This window comes from Sceloporus occidentalis, unplaced genomic scaffold (assembly GCF_023333645.1).
Source record: "Sceloporus occidentalis isolate IW3139 unplaced genomic scaffold, rSceOcc1.0.p SCAF_6, whole genome shotgun sequence".
NCBI lineage: Eukaryota > Metazoa > Chordata > Lepidosauria > Squamata > Phrynosomatidae > Sceloporus > Sceloporus occidentalis.
Window position 1 is genome coordinate 99,905,005 of NW_028316986.1, and position 22,219 is coordinate 99,927,223.

Genomic DNA, 22,219 nt, shown 5'->3' on the forward strand with positions numbered 1-22,219 from the left:
AACTTTGTATTTCTGTGAACTAGATCTCCCTGCTAAAGCAGAACTTGGAAATGCAGCTTTCCCAGTCTCAGACATCAATGCAGCAGCTGCAGGCACAGTTTAGTCAGGAGCGACAGAGGCTGGCCCAAGAAATTGAAGAGCTGGAAGAAGAGCATCAGCAGAGGCATAAATCCATGAAAGAAGCCCATATTCTTGCATTTCAGAATCTAGAAGAAACAAAACAACAAAAACAAAAGGCATGTTCATTTCTACCTCTGTACCATGTGGCATTTTCAAATGACAGGCCACAAGAAACAGAAACATGAACTGTGTTTTTGCTCAAAGAAAGGTTGCTCATCTTCATTTGGGAACTCCTAAAATTGATCTCTGAAAGCTGTGGTAACGACAAAGTTGAATACTGTGCATCCAGTGGGGCCTCTACCCTCATCATGCCCCCACCCTTATTTGCCCACTATCCTCCTAATTGCTTAAATTGAGAAAAACTTGAGAGGAAAAACCTATGAGAGCAGGAAGGTGAGGAGTCTGTGCTGAACCTTGGAGGAGGATTTCTAATCCATCCTGGGACACCCAGAATGCGGCCCTGGTATAGCACATGACTATAGTATAGCACATGAGTTCTGAACATTTTAAACTTCTGCAAATGGTGTTTCCCCGAGCATATGAATACTTTTCTCTTTATAGTGGTCATGCTTTGTCTGTAATTACTGTATATATTCATGTATAAGTATAAAATATTTAGTCAAAGATTGACCCTTAAAAACTGGGTCAACCAGTCCACAGGTCAGTGTAAGAACTGTACCTTAACTCTTAACAACAACAACAAAAGAACCATAGCCCTCTCTGAACAGAGTAGAAAAAGGCAAGAGTTTAATTAATCCGGGAGCATCGGACCCCCTCTACTCTCTCTGCTGTGGTGCCACTTCTGACCTTTTTGAATGTCTGGTCAGGAAAATGGTGGCTGTGGCAGCTCTTTGGCACTTCCCCTTAAGGGAATGCTAAGAGGAATCTGGCTTTGAAAGATCTGAAATAGACATTTGTGTGTGTTTGTCAGCTTTTTTCGGTTAAAATCAGGCAAAGTTATCACACTGAAATTAAAGTAAGAACTTTGCCATTTTCTTTGATTTGACTTTTCATCCTTTTTGATATATGTACATATTCTTAGCCTCACCTATGCCTGGTTGCCTCCCTCACACATTGCACAGCCACGGTTAATTATAGTTCCCTCCTCCTCCTCATCCATCCATCCATCCATCCATCCATCCATCCATCCTTTTAGGGTGAGCATACACAGTTATGCCTGTCAGAATTTTGTAATTTCTTTGGTAGAATTTTCCTTTGCTTCATCATTTACATCCTTTGTTACATGCCCCTAAGTTTTATACTTGACCTATCCACAAGTCATATGAAAATCCATAAATTTGGCCCCCCAACTTGCCCTCAACTTAATATATGAGGTCGCCTTATATGGTATATTGGCATTAAAAAAATGCTCTTGCTGCTGCTAATGGGAAAAGCTCTGGTTTGCTTGTTCTTCCATGGGGCAAAAAAATGTCCCTGAAGTTGACTTTATTTTATGGAGTTGTCTTAATATGTTGAAACACTACTTGTCAAGTTTGTTAATATTATTTATATCCCTAATCAATTGTTAAACATTTTATCTACATGTAGAGCAATTTTATTTTTTAAATAACTTAGGAACTAGAGGAATGTTTACAACAAAAGCACTCAGAAGAACTTCAGGCACTGAAAGAAGCTCACAGACAAAGTATGGATGCTTTCAAACTGGAAATGGAACAGGAACTGCAGACTCTTCGCTTCGAATTGGAAGATGAAGGAAAAGCTATGTTAGGTACTGTACTTTCATGTCACTGTTTACAACTTAAGCCATTATTTCTGGTGCTGAGGACAGTTAACATGTTCTGGCAAGACTTGACATGATTGCTATACATTGTGTTAAATCTAGCTTTTTAAAGGGAAAGAATCTGGCTGATTCTGAGGTATAGTTAATATTCCATAAATTATTGTGATGGTTGCCAACCTTGGGTCCTCAGACATTTGGGGGCTTAAACTCCTAGAACACCTTGCTAATAGTGCTAATTGTCAGGGATTTGGGGAGTTTTAATCCAACAACATCTGGGAGTCTAAGATTAGCTGCTGCTATTATTATTATTATTATTATTATTATTATTATTATTATTTTAGCATGTAATTTAATAGATTTTATTGTACTACGGTGCAACTTGAACAACATCTTGTGACTTATCAGCATTTGTTCATCTTAACACTTCTGTAAGTGCTTCTGTACCTGGGGTGAGCAAGCTTAAGGGCTGCATTTTAATAGTCCCAGGAACTTCAAGCATCAGTCCTTCTGCATGAAACAGGAAGTAACTGGAAAATCACTTCTGGTTTTAAACAAAGTTATGGATTTTTTAAAATGGATCTTCTGCTTTAAAAAAGACATGGAAGTACTTGTTTCAGAAGAGAACCAAGGCCCTTGAAATGTGATTCTCCTGTTTTTAATTAAGAAACTCCACCTTTCATTTGTATTGAAAAAGCATAATAACCTTTGGGCCTCCAGGAGCCACAGAATCACTGTGGGGCTTGCAAGAGGCACATGGGCCACATTACTCCCACTCCTGTTTTGTGTGGAAAGCATGATTAGTATCAAGAAAGCCAGGAAAAAGCAGAATTAAAATGAAATATGATTGCAAATATTAATTAAAGTTTGAAATTGAAACTTGTGAAGGCTGGAAGAATAGTTCTAGTAGAATAAAATTGAAAACTGATGCAAAGAGAACATTTCCTACAGAAAAATGTTGTTATTGGCACGTTACGCTTTTTTCAAATCACATGGGAAACTATAAGAGGATTTTCCACCCTTCTGTTCTGCAAAAAGTGCAAAAAATGTATGGAAAGCAATGATTTGTGCAGAAAACAGGAAATTACCAGAAACTGCATCGTGTTTTCTCCACAAAAATATTGCTTTCTATGCAAAACAAAGTTTTTCCTTAAAAGTACCAGAATTGTCAAAAATCCACAAAACGTTTGCTCAGGGGTATACTTTGGATATTTTACCAGTGCACATGAGAACAGAATAAGCAAGGATTTACATCCCTCCAGTCAGTACTCCTGTGCGTGGGAATTTGGGCAGGTACAAGGAATTTTACTACTGCCTGCTTAATTTTCAGAGAAATATATTAGTGCTGCTTTGCTTGAATAGAATACAGGAGAGCTCTCAGATTTTAAAGTAGTACATAAATAATAAAAAGTAAACCAAAACTTTAAAGCATTACAAAACACCAGGGCCACGGGGCAGGGGAGCTGGGTTGTTCTTTATGAATATCATAGGTAGTCATATTCCATGCCACACTCAAAATTTCTAGCATTTTCTGAGCAATGAAATTCCAGTGCTTGAGTGTCAAGAAAATGTGATAGATGTGTAGGTTATTTGCAACCAGCTAATAATACTGTGGAGCAACTCTACAGTCTTGCTAATGCTTAATCTGGAATTCTGTTGTTGTCAATTAGAATTTTTTCCATGTTATGTTGTTACACATTTTCAGTTATTCATTCATATTGACAAAAAAAGAATCACATCTTCCAGAGGGTGAGAAATAGCAAAAAACATTTTCTTTGAAAGCTAGAAGTTTTTCTGTTCTAGAAAGCAATAAACCTATGGTAATAGGATGTTCGGTTTTCTTATTATTTAAGGAGATATTTCTTTTAAAATTTGTTTATTTATCTCCTAGCATCTTTGCGTTCAGAATTAAATCATCAGCATGCAGCAGCAATTGATCAACTAAGACATAACCATCAACAGGAACTAACAACTGCTAAAATAGAACTGGAAAGAAGTATAGAGCTCAATAGGCATCAGGTACTTTTCTTTCCTATTTGGAAAGGGAGTGTAAATATCCTTTTAATTATGGCACAAAATATTTGTTTACACCATATAGAGATTGTAATTTTTCAGATCTAGGCAAACCTATCACTGGGTTTTCTTGGCAAGATTTGTTCAGAGAAGGTTTGCCATTGCCTTCCCCTGAGGCTGAGAGAGTGTGACTTGCCCAGGATCGCCCAGTCGGTGTCATGGCCGAGCTGGGAATTGAGCCCTGGTCTCCAGAGCTGTAGTCCAACGCTCAAACCACTACACCACTCAGTCTCACAGTAGCATGAATGACAGTATTTATCTAGTCAAAACAACATCACCTGTGTAGAATAAGAAGGCATGTTCTCCCCCAAACGGCTAAAATAACTGCATGCGTGAAAATCTGCTTCATGGCCATTTCTCTGCATTCCAAATAAGATTTAATCTGGAAGACACTCCCCTAGCTTTTAAGTGATAATACTCATGAAAACAAATACGTAAAGAGGGATCCCACTCTGAGCATAGGAGTGTAGGAGAGAGTTCATAAATGTATGGAAAGGTAGGAGCACAAAAGAAAAGAGGGAGGGAATGCAACAACAAAGATTAATTTAAAAACAGAATGAAACACAGAAGGTAACGAGGAGGCCAGAATTGTATATAAATCTAATAATAATAATAGTTGTTGTTGTAATAAATAACAATAATATTTATTTATAACATCCTTTGCATCAAAAGTAAGGTATATAAGGCAGCAGTAGGGAGACAGTGGTGTATATGTAGGGTTTGGTGGTAGCTTTCCTTTTTGTCCACTCCTCAGTTGAACATTGGATATTGAGGATTGCATTGGTTGGTTCCACAACAGGTAAAGCAGAGAGGGATATTCAGATCAACAGAGATACTCCTGAAACATTTTTGGGCAGACTCCTCCTAGGTTCTGGAGAAGGAAGAAGAAAAACTCATCCCAGTTGAGTCTTAGGGACAGCAGATGGGAGGGAGGCAGACAGAGTAGCTGCATGTGCATTTCCCTCTCTCAATCGCTCTCTCTCAAACTCTCAGTCTCCTCACACACACATACACAGAATGCAAAAGTGAGGCAATCTCAAAAAGACAGAACAGCATCTTCTGTTCAGTCTAGCTGTTTACATAATCCAGTGGGTTTTTTTTTTAATTTGAACAAGATAGTTCTTAGTCCCATTCTACGTAGATTCTCAAAGGGTACATACAACTTCTCTTAGCTGATTTTTTTAAACATACAAAACTGCTTAAGATGATTCCCACCCTATACTTATCCTGTTTTAATCTCCATAATGTTTTGTATTAATACCTAGAAGATTTTCTGAGTGGAACTGACAGGCTGCTCCGTGGTAGAAGAATTGGAGGCAACTGTTCCTGATTCTCTTGCCCCTGCAGACCCATAAAATTCTGCTCAGGCAGATCAAGGGAACCTCCAGAGAGGGGTGGGGTGTGGCTTAAGATGTGATAGAGGCAAATAGTGAAACAATCATGCTTCGCCCGCCACCAGCCAATTTTTTGCCAATGGAAACTTCTGCTGGCTCAAGTACCCTTCAGTGAATCAAAAGAACTCTTGCATTTACAGAAGAACAACTTTAGATCCAAACCCCCATATTGAGAAACCTAAATGCCTAAATGCAGGTAAAGGAGAATATCTGTATCTAGAATGGGCAAAATGCTGCCTGTGGGCCATTAGCAGTCCAATCAGAGACCACTGTATGATTCTAGTCAGCCTCTATACCTGTCTCCTTAGTTTCTTTTTTTAAACTCTAGACACTTAGCACCTTCTAGATAATGTGGACCAGTTTTGCCACATTTTCAGCCTGTTGTGTGCAGTTTGAGGTTCATGGGGGTCCCCCCCCCCAAAAAAAACCTAGAAATTATTTTGCATCACTTCTGACTTTGAAAAAGCCTTCCTTCAGTTTGATTTGCTGGGGGAGGGTGGAGGGGCACTAAGGTGGTGAAATTGGGTCTGCTATCCATTAAAGGATGCAAATGGCCTTTTCAAGAAAAACCCCACTCATTTGAGGGCAACCCTCCAAAAGGCTGGAGGAAGCATGTACAGCCCACAGATCCTTGTCAATTGCTCACCCTTGCTCTATAATATCAGAAGTTATTTAATGCTGTAATAAAAAAGCAGTAGGGTCAATATGATCCCCAGTAGCTCCCTCATTTCTTCTCTGTGTTAACATTCTGGATATGACTTCTCATTCTGTGGTGGAAGGAGGGCTGGGTAGGGGGATCATCCTTAGTAGTATAAGGCAGTGGCCTGCAGAGCGGTTCTGAATTCTGTTGGGTGTGAAGAAAGAAGCACAGCTTTTTCTGTAAATTCTCCACAGGCTCCCACTGCTAGTCTTTCAAAACTTAATCTGAACTATTGACAAGTAAATATACATTTTAAAATGAGGAAGTCTAGTGTTTTCAAACAGGAGGATAAGGGCTTCACAAGAATGTTATGAACAGTTCTTTATTAGTGATATTTGCTTAATAGGAAAAAGAATTTGTGCGCCGGATCTCAGATCTGCAGGATGAACTGAGGCATCGAGATCACCATATATCAGAACTGGATAAGGAAATACTTGCTTTGCATGAGAATATAAGTGTACTAACCAAGGAACTGGAGTTCAAAGGAAAAGAAGTTCTCAGAATACGAAGTGAATCTAACCAGCAGATTAGGTATGAATATTGGCGATGTCAAGTAACAAGTTCTGGTTGATTCCAAAACAAATGAAAGACAGAACTTACTTTAAAAGTCCATAGAACATTTTAGGCAGTCAGATTAAAACTGCTTCAGCAATATTGATTGATGAGGCAGTACAGTTTAAGATTTGAACTATCACAGATAGTTTAATTTGTCCAGATTAGAAACCAATAGTTAGTAAGGTATATTTTTAACCAACAAATTAATGTTAATTAAAACAGTCTGATGTGCATTTTGTTTAAATCCAGTATGTTTATAAAGCATTAAAGGAGATGACTTTTCATGAAATAAGCTAGAAGTTTAGAGAAACACATTGAGTACAATTAGATTTCATATCTGTTATCAGTGACACTGAACACAAAGCCTTTGCAAATATGGCAGGAAATCAAGATTAACAAAGCTGACTGATGTAAGAATAACTTTTTTTAACATAAAATAAATTAAACAGGCTGTATGAACAAGATTTAAACAAGAAACATGAGAAAGAGCTGGATGTCATGACAGCAGACCACATCAGAGAGAAACAAAGCATTCTGGCAGATTTTAATAAGACTCAAGAGCTGCTCAAGGAAATTAATTCAGCTTTGCAAGTTTCGTAAGTTTTATTACATTAAAAAATTTCATATATGGACTTAGTTTGAGTGGAGTGATCTATAATATTCCTTAGTAAATTATTACTAATATTAGGCATGCTCATGTGAAAAAACTTCTAAATACGATGCCTACTCCTGTCTTGTTTGGTACACCCAATTATATTTAACTTTGGTGGAAACATTTACAATAAGCACAATATTGAACTTACAGGACAAAAGATACAGAAAGAGCTGACACATATTCTATGTTTTTAAAAAAGAAAAGAAATGCTTGAGAAAATTTTAAATGGCAGTCAGGTGGGCACATATTAGGAAGAACCAAATGTTTGGTAAATAAAATTTAATTAACAAAATTAATTATCAAGGTTTCTGTTTTTTCTATGTCCTAGAAGGCTCTTCTTTGAAATGGTAGATTTTTAATTTTTTTCCTGTAATTCATGAATTATTTTAAAAAATATTTTCAGATTTTTCTCTTGCTTGCTTTAAAATATGCATACTCCAACCTTTATATCTGCTATGCTATCCTATATATGCCTATTCAAAATGGTAAACACTGAGTTCTGTCATACTTACAGTTGTATTTACACTAAGTATGTAAATCATCATTTACAGTGGGCCCTTCGTGGGCCCTCAGGATTAGTTATAGAAGCCCCCATGGATACCAAAATCTGTGGATGCTCAAATCTCATCAAATATAGTGGTATAGTAAAATGGTATACCTTATATAAAATGACTAAATCAAGGCTTGCTTTTTGGAATAAATACACACACACATACACACAGAGTGGACCCTTGTTATACGCTGGGGTTTGGTTCCAAGATCCCCCTGTGTATAACAAAATCCGTGTATGCTCAAGTCCCATTAAATATAATGACATAGCAAAATGGTGTCCCTTATAAAAACTGGAAAATCAAGGTTTGATATTTGAAATGTATACTTTTTTGGAACATTTTCAAACCATGTATGCTTGAATCCATGTATAAAAAAATCTTTGTGTAAGAAGCGCCGACTGCATATATATTCAAGACATGGATAGTTGAATCCATGGATATGGAATTCGTTGCTACAGAGACCCAACTGTATTTTATTTATTTTTTTGCAAAACAATCATATACACAAATAACTCCTTTTGTTTTGTGCATAAAGTATACTGTTTTGTGCAAAAATGCTTTTGTACAAAAAAAGACGAGTTACAAATTATTTATTTGCAAAATACATATCCCAAAATGTTAAAAAATTCTCACAGCTGTTAACCCTTTCTCATTGTAGATGTGAACATTTGCAAGTGTTATTTACAGCCCTAGTCAACAGATAAAAAATTATGCAAGCCAGTATAAAATACATTTGAAAGTCTGAAACATTAAATATGTACAATAGTGGCTGCAGGTTGAGTGTCTATTCAGCACTGATATAACAAAGGGGCATGCCAAGGTATTCTCAACATAATGTGGAGAAATAGCTAGGTAAAGCTAGGGCTTGTGCAAAGCTAGGGCTTGAAGCTTGTTTTCATTTACAGTTGTGTCTGCCTGAATCTCTTTGGTCCCCTTCATGCCATTTATCTCTGTCTCCATCTCCTTGTTGTCTGTTTTGTCCTCTAAGGGAAGTAAAAGGTAGAAAATGGGGGGGGGTAACATTTTTGAAATTTTATATTAATTTTGAAGGGCAGAAAACAAAGTTCTTTTAAATGAAATTACTATTTTTGACATAGAAATAAATGGAACTTCTAATCCATACACTTGAAAATGTAGAAAAAAGGGCATCTCACCAAAGACGAGGATAGAAGAGTGGCCTAGATTTTGGAGGTATAGTGTTAAAAAAGCTATAGCTCAGAATTAGGTGAAGCTAGAGATGGTTTTAATAGCAACAATAAAAGCTTTTCAAGCATATAGGAAGGAATAGCCCCAATCCAGTGCTCAAAGGATGGCTCCAAGCCAGCCCTTTAGGGCTGTCTGTACCGTCCATTAGTATCTCTTCTACCTAAGCCAGATGATCCAGCCCCTCAATGGCTGATCATAAAACTTGTAGCTTTGCATTGGTACAAGTAGTTTTTCAGATGTCCATGTTCTGACACAGTAAAGGCTCTCAGGTCAAAACCACAGAAATAGACATTGTAGTAAGTTTGGGAAAAGATTAATCTGTTCTGAGCCTACCAGCATTCCTGAATTCTGTACCAAGATTCCAAACACTCTTTAAAAGTAGCCTCACATAGTTTCATTGTGTATGTAACCAAAGTTATGTCTCACAGATATGGGTCTCTTCTATTGAGGGGATCACAACACTCCTGGACACTGTTGCCATTTGCACCTCCACTTATTATTATTATTATTATTATTATTATTATTATTATTATTATGCTTTATTTATATAGCACTGTAGATTTACACTTAGAACATAAAATTCAAGATTGGATCCAGTTGCATAATTCCACTGTTGGAACTTCTTCCATCAGCAGTACTGGGAAGCTAGCAATATTGGCTCCTCCTGTAATGCCTGCAAAATATCCTTTGAGGAACTGTGAGCCTACAGAGCAAATGTTCCGATGGGGTTAGGGAGAAAAAAGATGAAGTCCAGTTGTGCTGGCACACTTCTAGATTTCATACCTGGCTCTTCAGGAGGGTGCAAAGTCACCATGAATGAGGTGTGCAGCTCCATCCATATCAAGAGATTTCCTAATACACACGGCTTCTGTTTTGTCATGATTTAGCATTAGTTTGTTCACCCTCAAATCCCTGTTCAGAACTAGAGTGATGCCAAATATTAATATGCAGTTATACTGAGAAGTTATTAGAATTTCCACAAATACAAGGCTTTATTTTCTTGGGTTTTCTCTATGTTTTTAGAAATTGTGTGCTTATTTCCATTCTCTCCTTTAATGCTTCTTTACTGTTTAGTCCTTTTTCACAATTTTCGTGATTTAACTGTTACTTTTCTTCTGTGGTGTTTCTGTTTTCTCTGCAGTTAATCCAATACTGTCTTGCATGTTAGCTGATCTACTATAGTGTATATTTACTGAAGAAGTAGACAACATTGGTTTGCATGGCTTCTATTACTGATTGTGACAGGGGGAGGTCAGCAAACTCATAATTTTATTTCCTTTATTGTAGCTGATGATGGAAGAAACCTGCATGTTTGTGGAGGGATTATATCATAGCCCTTGTGATTTGTTACTTAATAGAGTTGGTTTGTTAGTACAAATGCTGCATCTGCACTGCAGAAATCATGCAGTTTAACATCTCTTTAACTGCCATGGCTCAGTGTTATGGAATTTGGGGACTTACAGTTTGTTGTGGCACCAGACCTCTCTGACAGAGAAGGATAAAGATCCCACAAAACTACAGATCCCAGATTTCCATAGCATTGATCCATGGCAGTTTAAAGTGGTGTCAAACTGTATCATTTCTTCAGTGAAGATGCAGCCAAAGTTATGGCATTATATTTGAAGTTTGTATTGTTATTAAACCATGTTTTTATGTCCTATAAAGTTTAGAAGAAATGGAAGAAAAGTATCAAAACAGAGAATCAAGACCAGAAGACGTGCAGCTTATTGCTGAGTTGAAAGACCTTATCACTGAGAGGGATCAACTGATAAAGAAACTGATTGTAAGACAATTTGTTCTCTTTTTGGTATGAGCTACCAAGAAATAAAGCAAACTGAAAGGTCTGAAACATTAGTAGAACACAATGATAAAGAGCAGATATGTCTGAAGAAAAACAAGATACTTGGAATTATTTTTATTTCAGTTACATAAACTTTAGAAATTCCAGTTATTCTTGTATCTGATTTTGTGCTCTTAATACTGATTCTTTGTTTAGGAATCATTTTTCTAGCCTAAAGATGGCCCTAGTTGTAAAACAGTACATTTCAAAAATAATTCAGTTCTGGCTCTATTTCTGCAGCCTACAACCACTTAATACTGCTTTACCAATCTGTAAGCATTTAATTGCTTACTGATGACAAAGCAGCAGTGTTCCCTTGCCCAACCCCAGTTATTTCAATCCATTCAGGATCATATAAAGATTCATATAAGGGGGGCTGTAAACCGAAAGTAATTTTTTCAGTCCATTCATGGTGGCTGAAATGTAATAAAAGTAACATTAAATGTTAATGGCAGCTTCCTTTAAAATCAAAATGATTTTGTTTCCTAAAAATAATTTAATGTTTTCAGTTATTTTGCAAAGGGGGGGGGGGGGGTTCTGCAAGCATGGAACCTTCTATGGGTTCCTGAAAAAGGAGGGGAAAGCAAGATGAGAACAACTGTTTTTTCTGAGTATTCTATGTCACTACAATTGATGTGAATCATAGAGTTGAAAGAGACCACAAGGGCCATCCAATCCAACCCCCTGCCATACAATCAAAGCACCTATGACAGATGGTCATCCAGCCCCTTTTTAAAGACCTCCAAAGAAGGACACACCACCACTCTCCGAAGGAGTGTGTTCCACTGTCGATCAGGAAGTTATGATTCAATGTTAGACATTGAATACTAGCACAAGGCAACAATTAATATCCCATAGAATACAATTAAGGAGGCAATGGCCCGGAGTGTACGGGACTTGAGCAAAGCAGTCATGGACAGGGGAGCTTGGAAGTATCTCATGGGGTCACCATGAGTCGAAGTTGACTGGAGGGCAGACAACAACAACAAGAGCATAGTAGCTTTTTCCCCTGATGGTGCCCTGGTGACACAATGGTTAAATGCATGTACTGCAAGTCACAATGTCATGAGTTCAAACACAGGCAGTGCTCCAGAGTCCACTCAGCCTTGCATCCTTTTGTAGGACACTAAAATGAGTACCCAGCTTGTACATTGTAAACCGCTTAGGGAGTACTTGGTTCACTGATAAGCGGTATAGAAATTTACTTGCTATTGCTGTGGTGTAATGGTAAAATGACTGGCTAAGAATTCAGTATAGCAGAGAGTTGGGCCATAGATGAAACCAATACACAAAATTCTAGCAAAGATAGTTAGGAAAGCTAATATAACCCCATGTACAGCTTTACACCAAATAAGGGACTAGGTAATAGTTTATATGGTAGCAGCTAGACTTAAATCACAATATGAATATAACAGTTGCACTGCTGAGGATTAAAATTGTCGTCTTCTAAACTCTTATTTATACATTACTGAACTTAGTTCAAATTCATCATCTTCAGATATGAACATTTCTTAATGATTTGTGAACAAGCATAGTAGCTTGATATGCCAGGATAACTGATAAGAAAATGTAATTGTTGTTTTTTAAATATGTTTGATACAATATGAACTTTATTGTTTGTTCTTTCTCAGGATGACAAAAAATTCTATCAGCTGGAACTAGTCAATAGGGAGACTAACTTCAACAAAGTGTTTAATGCAAGTCCTAATGTTGGTGTTATTAATCCTCTGGTGAAGGTATGTATCATAGTTATAATGCTAAAACGATGGCTTGCTAATACTGAACAAAGAGAATAAATGAATAACAACTGTGGGTGGGGGGAATTCTGAAAGCCATAAAGAAAGTTACACAGGTGGATATCTTCCCCAGTAGCCTCTGCTGTGAGAGTTTAAAGTGAAATTTCAAAGTTTTTATGTACTTTGTTTTATGCATTATTGTGCATTCTTTGAGTACTGAGGCTCATATGATTTTATATCTTTGTATGAAGCTTATTGTAATGGTGTTGAAAAATATGTTAAATGTATCTATCACATAGTAATATTTAATACAATTGCTATGATTGGGTTCTAATTTTTGGAAGGTATGATGTTGGTTTTTTAATTGTGACTTTTCCCTTGATAAAGGAGTTTCTCAAAATAAGTTGATAGTAATATCTACCTGTGCTAAATTTTTTCAGTTTTGGATTGCCACTGTGCCTCTTGAAAATCAATCTTTTTGTTAATCTAATACAATATAATTCACTTGTTTACATTAATTATATGTAGTGATTAGTTGTCTAATATATTAGTATAACATGTTAGGATTCAGTGCACATAAAATATGTTTGTCCTAATAATAGTGGAGGCCTGTGATAGTTCCTCTCCCGTTCTGTGTTAATCCCTGCATGATTAGTGTTGGATCTGGACTTGCCAGGAGTGGAACTCCCACTAACCTGACTCCAGTGTGTGGAAGGCAGGAAACCAGCTTTTGCCAGTATCTCCTCCACCACCTTTGCCCCTTGAAACTCTCCTCTACAGACATGGGGTTCCATCCAGAACAGTGTGACAATTGGCACTGAGAGTTGGAGAGGAACCCAGAAAATGGCCAAAGTTATTTCCCTGCTTTTCTCCATCTGGAGTAAGCACAAGATCCAAGTCCCCTCCATTAACAGAAAAAGTCCTTCCATTTGATCATTTTCTTGTGCACGGAATATGTATTCATTATTGATGGGATAAAAAAACCTTGCCCCTAGCACATCTGATATGGAGAAGAAGCCAATTTTGTTGGCCCAAAAGAAAATTTACAAAATTCACAGTTAGGTAGTGTGTTTGTTGGGACCAAAGAAAATGTAACAGATAATATCGATAAACTGACATTCTGACTTGATACATAAACCAAATACAGTTGGCCCTCCACATTTGCGGGGATTAGGAGAACAAGACCCCCGCAAATATGGAAAAAAACGCAAATAACCTCACACACACGCACGCAGCAGCCATTTCCAGGGCAGGAGGGGTTCAGGGAACAGAGCTCTCCCTTCCTCTGGCCCCTGCTCTCCTGGAAGGACATGGGAGAAGCATCTCTCAAGCCTTTCCAAGGTGGGAGGAGCTCAGGGTTTAATGTTCGCAAATAACCAAAACAGTGAATGTCAAACCCATGAATGTGGAGGGTGACTGTAACTATTTTTGTGACTGTAAATCATGTGAAAGTACTATCAATGACTTCAGCCCATTTTCTCTAAAACTTAAGGCTGTTTCTGAAGACTGGAGCATTTTTGCCATCTAGTGGAAAGAATCATTATTTTTTTATATTCTTTTGGCAGGAACTTAATTTTTTTTTAAAAAAAGAGCAGGATACTACTACTACTACTACTAATAATAATAATAATAATAATAATAATAATAATAATGTTTCTTCACTCTAGTCCTGTCTTTTTACAGAATAGCTGCCTAGAGAAGTTACTACAGATACTTGCCCACTGGAGAGAATAAAGATGCCATGGTCACATTTTTCTGTATTGTGTTTTATCAAATTGATTTGTGGCCACTCCGGGTAAAACAGAAATGTAGCACTAGCTCATCTGCTGTAAGCAGCATAAATAACTAGTGAAACTTTCAGGACTTCCAGTCATTTATATATAAGTTTTCTGTTTGTAGATTCTTCCTGACTTTGCTTCTAGTTGATCAGGACTGTGGGATTAGTAACAAATAGCTTCAGGAAACATTTTTCTTATTTTCCACCAGTGTCAGTCTTTTGCTTCCACTTGATGGATGTGGAAGCTTTACTTAATGATTTTATTTCACTCATTTTTCTTTTCATTTTTCATACAAAACAGAATCATGAAGTTGGAAAAGACCTCAAAGGCCATCCAGTCTACCAGCTGCCATGCAGGAACTCACAATCAAAGCACCTCTGACAGAGGGCCATCCAACCTCTCTTTAAAAACCTCCAAAGAAGGAGACTCCACCACTGTCAGAGGGAGTGTGTTCCTGTAATTTGAACCCATTGTTCCATCTTCAGTATGACACCCCTTCAGATATTTAAGCAGGGCGATCATATCACCTCTTAACCTTCTCTTCCCCAGGCTAAACATACCCAGCTCCCTAAGTCTATCCTCATAGGGCATGGTTTCCAAACCCTTTACCATTTTGGTTGCCCTCCTCTGGAAACGCTCCAGCTTCTCAACATCCTTTTTGAATTGTAGTGCCCAGACCAAAGCAGAATAGAGTGGCACTATTACTTCCCTTGATCTAGATTCTAGATACTATCTTTCTGTTGACGCAGCCTAGAATCGCATTGGCTTCATACTGTTGACTCATGTTCAACTTGTGGTATACTAGGACCCCTAGATCCCTATTACTTGTACTGTTGTGCTATATTTATACTATTTATACTTCGAGACAATAAGAACTATTCAATAGTGGAAGTCACTCCCTCGGAGTATGGTAGAGTCTCCTTCTTGGGAGATTTTTAAACAGTATGTATACTGTTGTACTATAGTACTATAATTATAGTATTCTTTTTCCACTTTCATTTTTGTAAAGTTATATTGCTATATTTCCAGCTATAGTTTTATAGCAATATAGCTTTATAACAATGAAAGTGGAAAAATAAAGCAAAGAAAGCAGAAATTAGAGCCTCCATTACCACTTACATTTTTTAAAAGAAACTGACTGTGTGGGTATCAAAAGAGGCAGTGAAATGAAAAATTAAGAGGCTATCACTATTTACCAAACAAATCAAACGGAAATAATGAAAAGATGTAGAAACAAAAATATTAGAATGACAGTTGAAAGGACTTTTTCTGAACAAGATTTTCTGTGGAAACTATATTTTAATCCTTTTAAACTAATTACAAAAACCAGTGCTTTAGTAACAATGTAAAAATGACAAGATAACAGAACTTGAAAATATAATGAATAGTTATTCTACGAATGGCTACTGGTCATGACAGCTGTGCTTCTCAGTAGCAGGCATTGGGGAGATACGCAAGAAGATAATCTTACATTTATGTCCTCCTGTGAGCCCTCCATAGCCACCTAGTTGGTCACTATGGGGATGGAATGCTGATCTAGATAATCCTTTAGTTTAGTCCAGTATGGCTCTTATAATGTTCTTTCCATTTCCATAGATAAAAACATCTCTGGGATGCATTTTCCAAATTTAAAAAAGAAGAAGCTACAACCTGATTTAAAAAAAAATCTGATAGATTTTTGGAAAGGCTAATCAAGCCCATTATTTCCTGAATCATTTACAGCATTCCAGTTTGGATTCTGATTATCTTAATTCCTGTTTAGAACTAATGTTGCCATTTAATTTAAACTTGCATTTTTCAGAATAAGTGTTCTATCTAGAGAAGCAATATAGTTGAAAATGAATGTTTTAATATACTTTTTTATTGACAATTTTGTTCCTTCTTTCTGGCTTTTTAAATTTTTCCTTAGAAATGAAATTCATTGGTACAGAATTTGCTTGCAATCCAGTTTTCAGCTCAATTGAATAGGGCTAAGGAGATGACTGTAATTATACTAGGAATTAACATGTTTTTAAAATTATGCTATGATATTCTCCTGTTACATTTGTACAGTAGGATGTTAGTGAATTGGGGCTGGTACTGTGTTAGCAGTAACAAAGAAGCAGTTCCCATTGTTTTGCTGCAATAATTTCAATACAGACTAAATGTGTTAACATTATTTAAAGCTTAGCTTTAATATTATTCAAGTGACTGAAGCATTTGCCTTTCATATCCATCTGGATAATTACTCCAAATGCAACAGGGTAAAATTGCAATAAATAAATACCCCCTAAGCTTTAGCATTCTGGAAAATAAAAATAAATTTGAAACCCACCACCAGCAGTTGCCTCATCTGTATAGGCCCTTCCTCACATTTGTTATTTTTAATGCAGCAAAAGAAGAAGAATGATAAATCAGCAAACAGGTTTGTGAGTGTCCCCAATCTAAGTGCTCTGGAATCTAGCGGAGTGGGCAATGGACATGCTAAACGCCTGGACCCTATTCCTAATTCACCCATCCACGATATTGAGTTCAACAGCAGCAGACCACTTCCACAGCCAATACCACACAAAGAGCCCAAGACGGTTTTGAGGTGAGCACTGCCTCACCAGTTTTTGTTTTTGTTTTTCCTAACATGGAGAAAATTTTGATTTCTTTTTAGCTGAACCCCACCTGTCTTTAGATGAACACGGAGTACAAATTTTATTTTGAAATTCTAATTTTCACACTATATTTTAAGCCTCTTTACAGTATCCCTTTTTTATTGTAAAACCTGTTTAATGTGATTCCCCTCCTTGCATAATTTGTCTAAAACCCTTTTAAATTTTTAAGGAGGTACACTATCAAATACAGTTCATGTGTTTTCAATTGTTTACATCAATGAACAATTGTGTTAAATGTTTTGTGTAATTACTGGCTATAACATGTTATAATCCCCATAATAAAGTTCATTATTGTGTAAAAGTGATTCTTCCCTGACAAAACTGTTTACCTTATTAGATGAATGTGTATTGTTTTATTCCTTTTCCTTACCTCAGGGGGAAAAATCTTTGTTGGAAGCAAGCTTAGAATATATGTCAGTATGTGCATATATTAGGCATCATTTAATGCTGTGCTTCAGCATTAAAATACTCAAGTTTAGCTTGCTTTAGGAAATGCCGAAATGAGTTTTACTACCAGACCAAAATGTGTAATGCTTCATATTTTGGAGAGAGTAAATGCCTTCTCCATCCTGCTTTTTAATTCCATCTCACTGCTGCCTCCAAAATAGATCTGGGGACAGGGGATCGAATAGTTAGATTACAAAGTACTAGCATTTTATTTCTAAAGGCAAAGTGGAATACCTGTAATATGTAATGTTCCTTATTTTTTCCCTACGCATGTGATATGCTTGTGTGTTCAGGCGTCACTAACATGCATGTGCATGAATTCATGGACTGTGATGCCGGAGTTTCCATTTGCAAATTATTTCGTGCCTTGTATTGTCCTCAAAACGGTAGGGATTATTTTCTTAATTTTAATAGCCACAAGTTTCATTTTACTGAAACATTAAATTGTATATAGAAATTATATCATGCAGATTTATTTTGAATGTATGTTTATGTTCATTTTGCACTAGATTCCCTGTTATAATGTATTCATTCTCCATGTGCATGCAACTACAGTATTTCATTTGCATTACGAAACATTTAAAGTATGTAATTGTTCCATTACGGACAAGTAATCATTCAGCATGTCTTTAAGAGTATGATGCTTGCATCATACTTTTGGCAACAAACATGATCAGAAGAAAAGGATGCTAAAAGAGGATCTACCCCCCCCCCAAAAAAAAAAACTTTTTCCACAATATTACATTTTTAAACAAAAGCAGCAATCCATTCATTTTTTATTTCTCAAAATATTGTTTTTCCACCCTGTCATGTGGCTTAGTGACTTTGTGCTGCTGATGCTCTCCAATGGAGTGGATGATCAGAGGTAGAAAAAAGGGGCATTAAATCATGTGCTGTTCAGGGGTGATATATTAATTGTAAATGTAGATTTTGTGCTTAACTGTGCATTGGCTTCACTGTGCTTTTTCTAGGCCTTTTGCAGTTTCTCCATTGGTTGTGGGTTAAGTCTCTCTTTTCTTTTTATGAATTTAGCCCTCCTCAGAATGAAGCTTCTCCAGTGGCTTCACCAGATCCGCAACGCCAGGAATGGTTTGCCCGTTACTTCACGTTCTAAGAGATTATTTTGTGTGTGGCACAGAGTGGTGTGGACTGTTCATAAGAGCATGACTTTAAAATAAATCCTTATGTGAACAAGCTTCCCTGTAATATGTCAAACACTGTGAATGAGAAAGTATTTGTCTCTGATTTGAAAATGCACTGTATTTTATGTGATATTTGTTGGAATCACTCGACATGGTAATATAAATGTGCTTAATGACACTTATTTTTATTTTAAAATGAAAAAATATTTAAACTTTGTAATTATTGCATAATAAATTTTCATAGAAGAAAATTACAGCTTCCTTCCGCTTTTCCTATAAATACATATTTTCTTTGGTTCAGGACAGGCTTTCCTCTCTTGTTGCCCTCCCCATATGCAATCAGTTGCATGGTTATTGTATACAAAATAAACTGGCAACAGTTTTTAAACAATCAGACTGTGGCAATATTTAAATCCCTTAATTTTTATTTAGTTATCTTGTAGAACTGACTTTGAAAATTGTGTTTACTCTAAAAGTGTTGAAGAATGCAAAATAAATAAGCATATAGTAGTATAGCAGATGGCCTTTAGAACTGAGTGAATTTAAGAGCAGGTTGTTTGTTTTTTAAAGGCATCCTTATTTCTTCTCTACGATTGATCTGCCCTCTAGGAATTAGAATTACTACATTTTATTGGTGAATTTCATCTAAATTTTGGCATAAATATTTTATAAATACTTACAATGCTCTTTAGAAGATTTTGGGGTACTACACTATGTCATGCTGTGTAAGCGAAGAATAATTTATGGAAATCTGCATTTTGAGGACATTATCATCCTTTGGACAAAACTTGGGCTTTACAGAAAAAAATAGTGCTAAATCAGTTATACATAACAAACCATGTAAAGTGTTCATTAGAGCTCCAGCATACTTAATTTGCAAGGGGAAATGTTCCTTTTTCCATTACAAACTTAAGACTGGGACCATGTGACCTTTTTCATACAGAAAGTGAACTTCATTTTCCACTCTGTTACACCTGTCTTACAGTTATAAAAGTTATCTCCAGAGAAGATGTATTTCACTGGCAAATCTGGTTTATATACTTTTGTTGATGCTGTTGTTGTTAATTCCAAGATTACCACAATGTAATCAACACTGGTAATCTCAGGGAGAATTTTTTCTTTGTTTTATGAATGTACATTAAGATTTGATCTTTGTATCTTTAAAGGGGGGAAGGGGGAGATTGCTTGGTTATTTTAAATAAGATTTTTATCCTTAGATACTAAACATAGCTCTTCATTATCTGCTGAAGTCCTGACTATGTCTTCCCGTTATACAGGAGCATAATAATCAAAGGTACCGTCACTAGTTAAAATAATAAGTTTTATATTTAGCATATGTATAAAAGAATAATTTGTATGTTTTCATATAAAAATATAAAATATTCTAAATCAAAAAATTAAAAATATATCTCTTGTAAACTCAACCTGAAAGCTTCACTGGAAGCACTGTTCTAATGATCTGCTGCTACTCTAAAGCAGTCCTTGGCAGATACTCTATGGTTTATGGATTTAACTGTAAGTATACGCAGCCTTTACACTAAAAGAAAGCCATATTGAATCAAAGTCAGATTTCTTGGCTGTTACATGAAATAAAACACACTGGATAATTTTGCTATGATGTTCTGAAGTATTTGTTGTCTTGTTTCTTTTTCTTCTCTGAGGTGACCATATCACTTGATTAGTATAGTACTAAAGATGAGATGGATATATAGCTCCTGGGTGTAGCAATGTTTAGTGCTCACTTCAAATTTCTAATTTTAAAATGCTTTTTGTTCTTCCTACTATGTGTTATGCAAGTAGACTTTGTCTTCAAACAGCAGTCTTCCACCATGAAAACAAGGAAAGACAGTTCCATTGCTATACTTCCTTCTTCCATAAATAATAATAATAATAATAATAATAATAATAATAATAATTGTATTTATATTTCCTGCCTCTCCTTACAGATTGAGGTACATCAGAGAATAGGAAAGATTCTGCAGATGAGTGTTTAAATGTTTGATACAAAGTTTCTATATATTAATTCTTTTACATTTTTGTTAATTTAGGATCAGAGCTTGAATTATACTGTTATTCTTTATTGTATTACCCAGGGGAGGGGTGAGTTTCTCTCAAATTTCTAATGACTAACCCTTTCATCATTTTACCCAAGGAGCAACCACCATATGTGCCAGAGATACCCACATTTAGGAGCACATTCTGTTCCATACCTCACAGTCTTCCTGAGTGTGTCCCAACCATTGTGAGAAACTTTTCAGTGGTGAAAGAGTCTACAGTGTGATGAAAGAAGTGAAATGTCCAGTTACACAAGCAAAATGCTGCTCAGCGATTATTATTATTTTTAAAGATCCTGACCCTGTTGACCCTAAACATTTGCTTTATATTGTTGTTAACTATTGTTGTTGTGTTTATATCCCACCTTTTCTCCAAGTTGTATTACAACAATTAAAAATCATTTTGCTAAAAATTAACAAAATACAAAAGTTAAAAAAAATTAACAGAAAAAAATAAAGTAGGTTAAAACATATGTTATTGAAACACACATACACCAGCGCAATGGTTAGGAATATTTATTATTTTATTTTATTTTTATCTCACCTTTCTCCCAAGTTGGACCCAGGCGGCTCACTATATATATGTGTGTGTGTATGTATAATATGTATAAACACATTAAAACAACACTTTAAAAAACAATTAAACTAGCCCAATTAGAACAGTGAAAAGTTTAAATATCCAGGACACTGTATAAAATGGGTTTTATATCATTTCTCCTCAAATGCCCTGAGGCAGCATTGTCTTGTAAGTGTGTTATAAACAGTTGTCAGCTTTCATACATTTGAAATACAATTGTACAGTATTTTACTTTTGTGCACTTAGGCTGGGGCTTGAGTCCAGCAGATCAAGTATATAGCAGCTAATTCCACACATCCTTTATAAAAGAATCCTTTTCATCAGATGTATGTAAGAGAAGTTGCAGGGAGGGGGACTGGATCCAGCCCCCTTTACCTTCTTGAATATCTAGTGGAATGTTTTGTTTACTGTGAAATCAGAGCGGCTTATAGGTTGTTCATTAGACATTTCAGAGATGTGTATGTGTGTGTATACACATACACATCTCTGAAATGTCTAATTAACAAACTGTAAGCCGCTCTGATAGTGTTGGCTGAAGAGCAGGGTATAAATAAATAAGTATTATTATTATTAATTATTAAATTTAGCTTAGAAATTGTGGAGAAATTACCTGTTTGCATGTGAAGTTCCCCTTCTAACTTGGTACAGTGACGGAGGATTGTACATAATTAGTTGGGATGGGGAGGAACACAATTGCACCAGTATGTGAAGCAAAATAAAATTATGGAAGAAATAACCAATCCTGCTCCACCAAGATATAGATAAAAAAATCTTGATGTAACATTTAGAACCATTTTTCTGAAGTATGAATCAATAAGGTTTTTCCCCCGTTCACTTAGATCTGTGATACATTGCATTGTTATTTGCTTTTTATGTTCAGCCTACACACGTAAAAAGGTATTCAATAAATAGCAGTTGGTTAGTTTAAAAGATTCTAGGAAGACATGTCTCTCTTCTGCCTACATCAGCTAAAAATAGCTATAAAATTTGTATCAGTGGCAGTTTCTGAAA

General features: G+C 36.1%; 1 protein-coding gene across 8 annotated transcripts in view; it reads left to right on the forward strand.

The window, feature by feature from the left end:
- Positions 1-20,431, forward strand: part of FAM184A (family with sequence similarity 184 member A) — a 118,197-nt gene extending 97,766 nt beyond the window's left edge. Inside the window, exons 11-19 of one of the 8 annotated variants that reach the window (XM_089530494.1) lie at positions 24-236; positions 1,696-1,849; positions 3,750-3,877; positions 6,372-6,556; positions 7,030-7,176; positions 10,658-10,775; positions 12,464-12,568; positions 17,729-17,821; positions 18,468-20,431. In XM_089530494.1, coding sequence (XP_089386620.1) covers positions 24-236; positions 1,696-1,849; positions 3,750-3,877; positions 6,372-6,556; positions 7,030-7,176; positions 10,658-10,775; positions 12,464-12,568; positions 17,729-17,821; positions 18,468-18,482 — 1,158 coding nt within the window. In that variant the 3' untranslated portion in view covers positions 18,483-20,431. Of the gene's footprint in view, positions 1-23; positions 237-1,695; positions 1,850-3,749; positions 3,878-6,371; positions 6,557-7,029; positions 7,177-10,657; positions 10,776-12,463; positions 12,569-16,718; positions 16,919-17,728; positions 17,822-18,467 lie in introns of those variants that run through there. The other 7 variants (XM_089530490.1, XM_089530491.1, XM_089530492.1 and 4 more) reach the window with 7 other exon arrangements.
- The last annotated feature ends 1,788 nt before the right edge of the window (positions 20,432-22,219 follow it).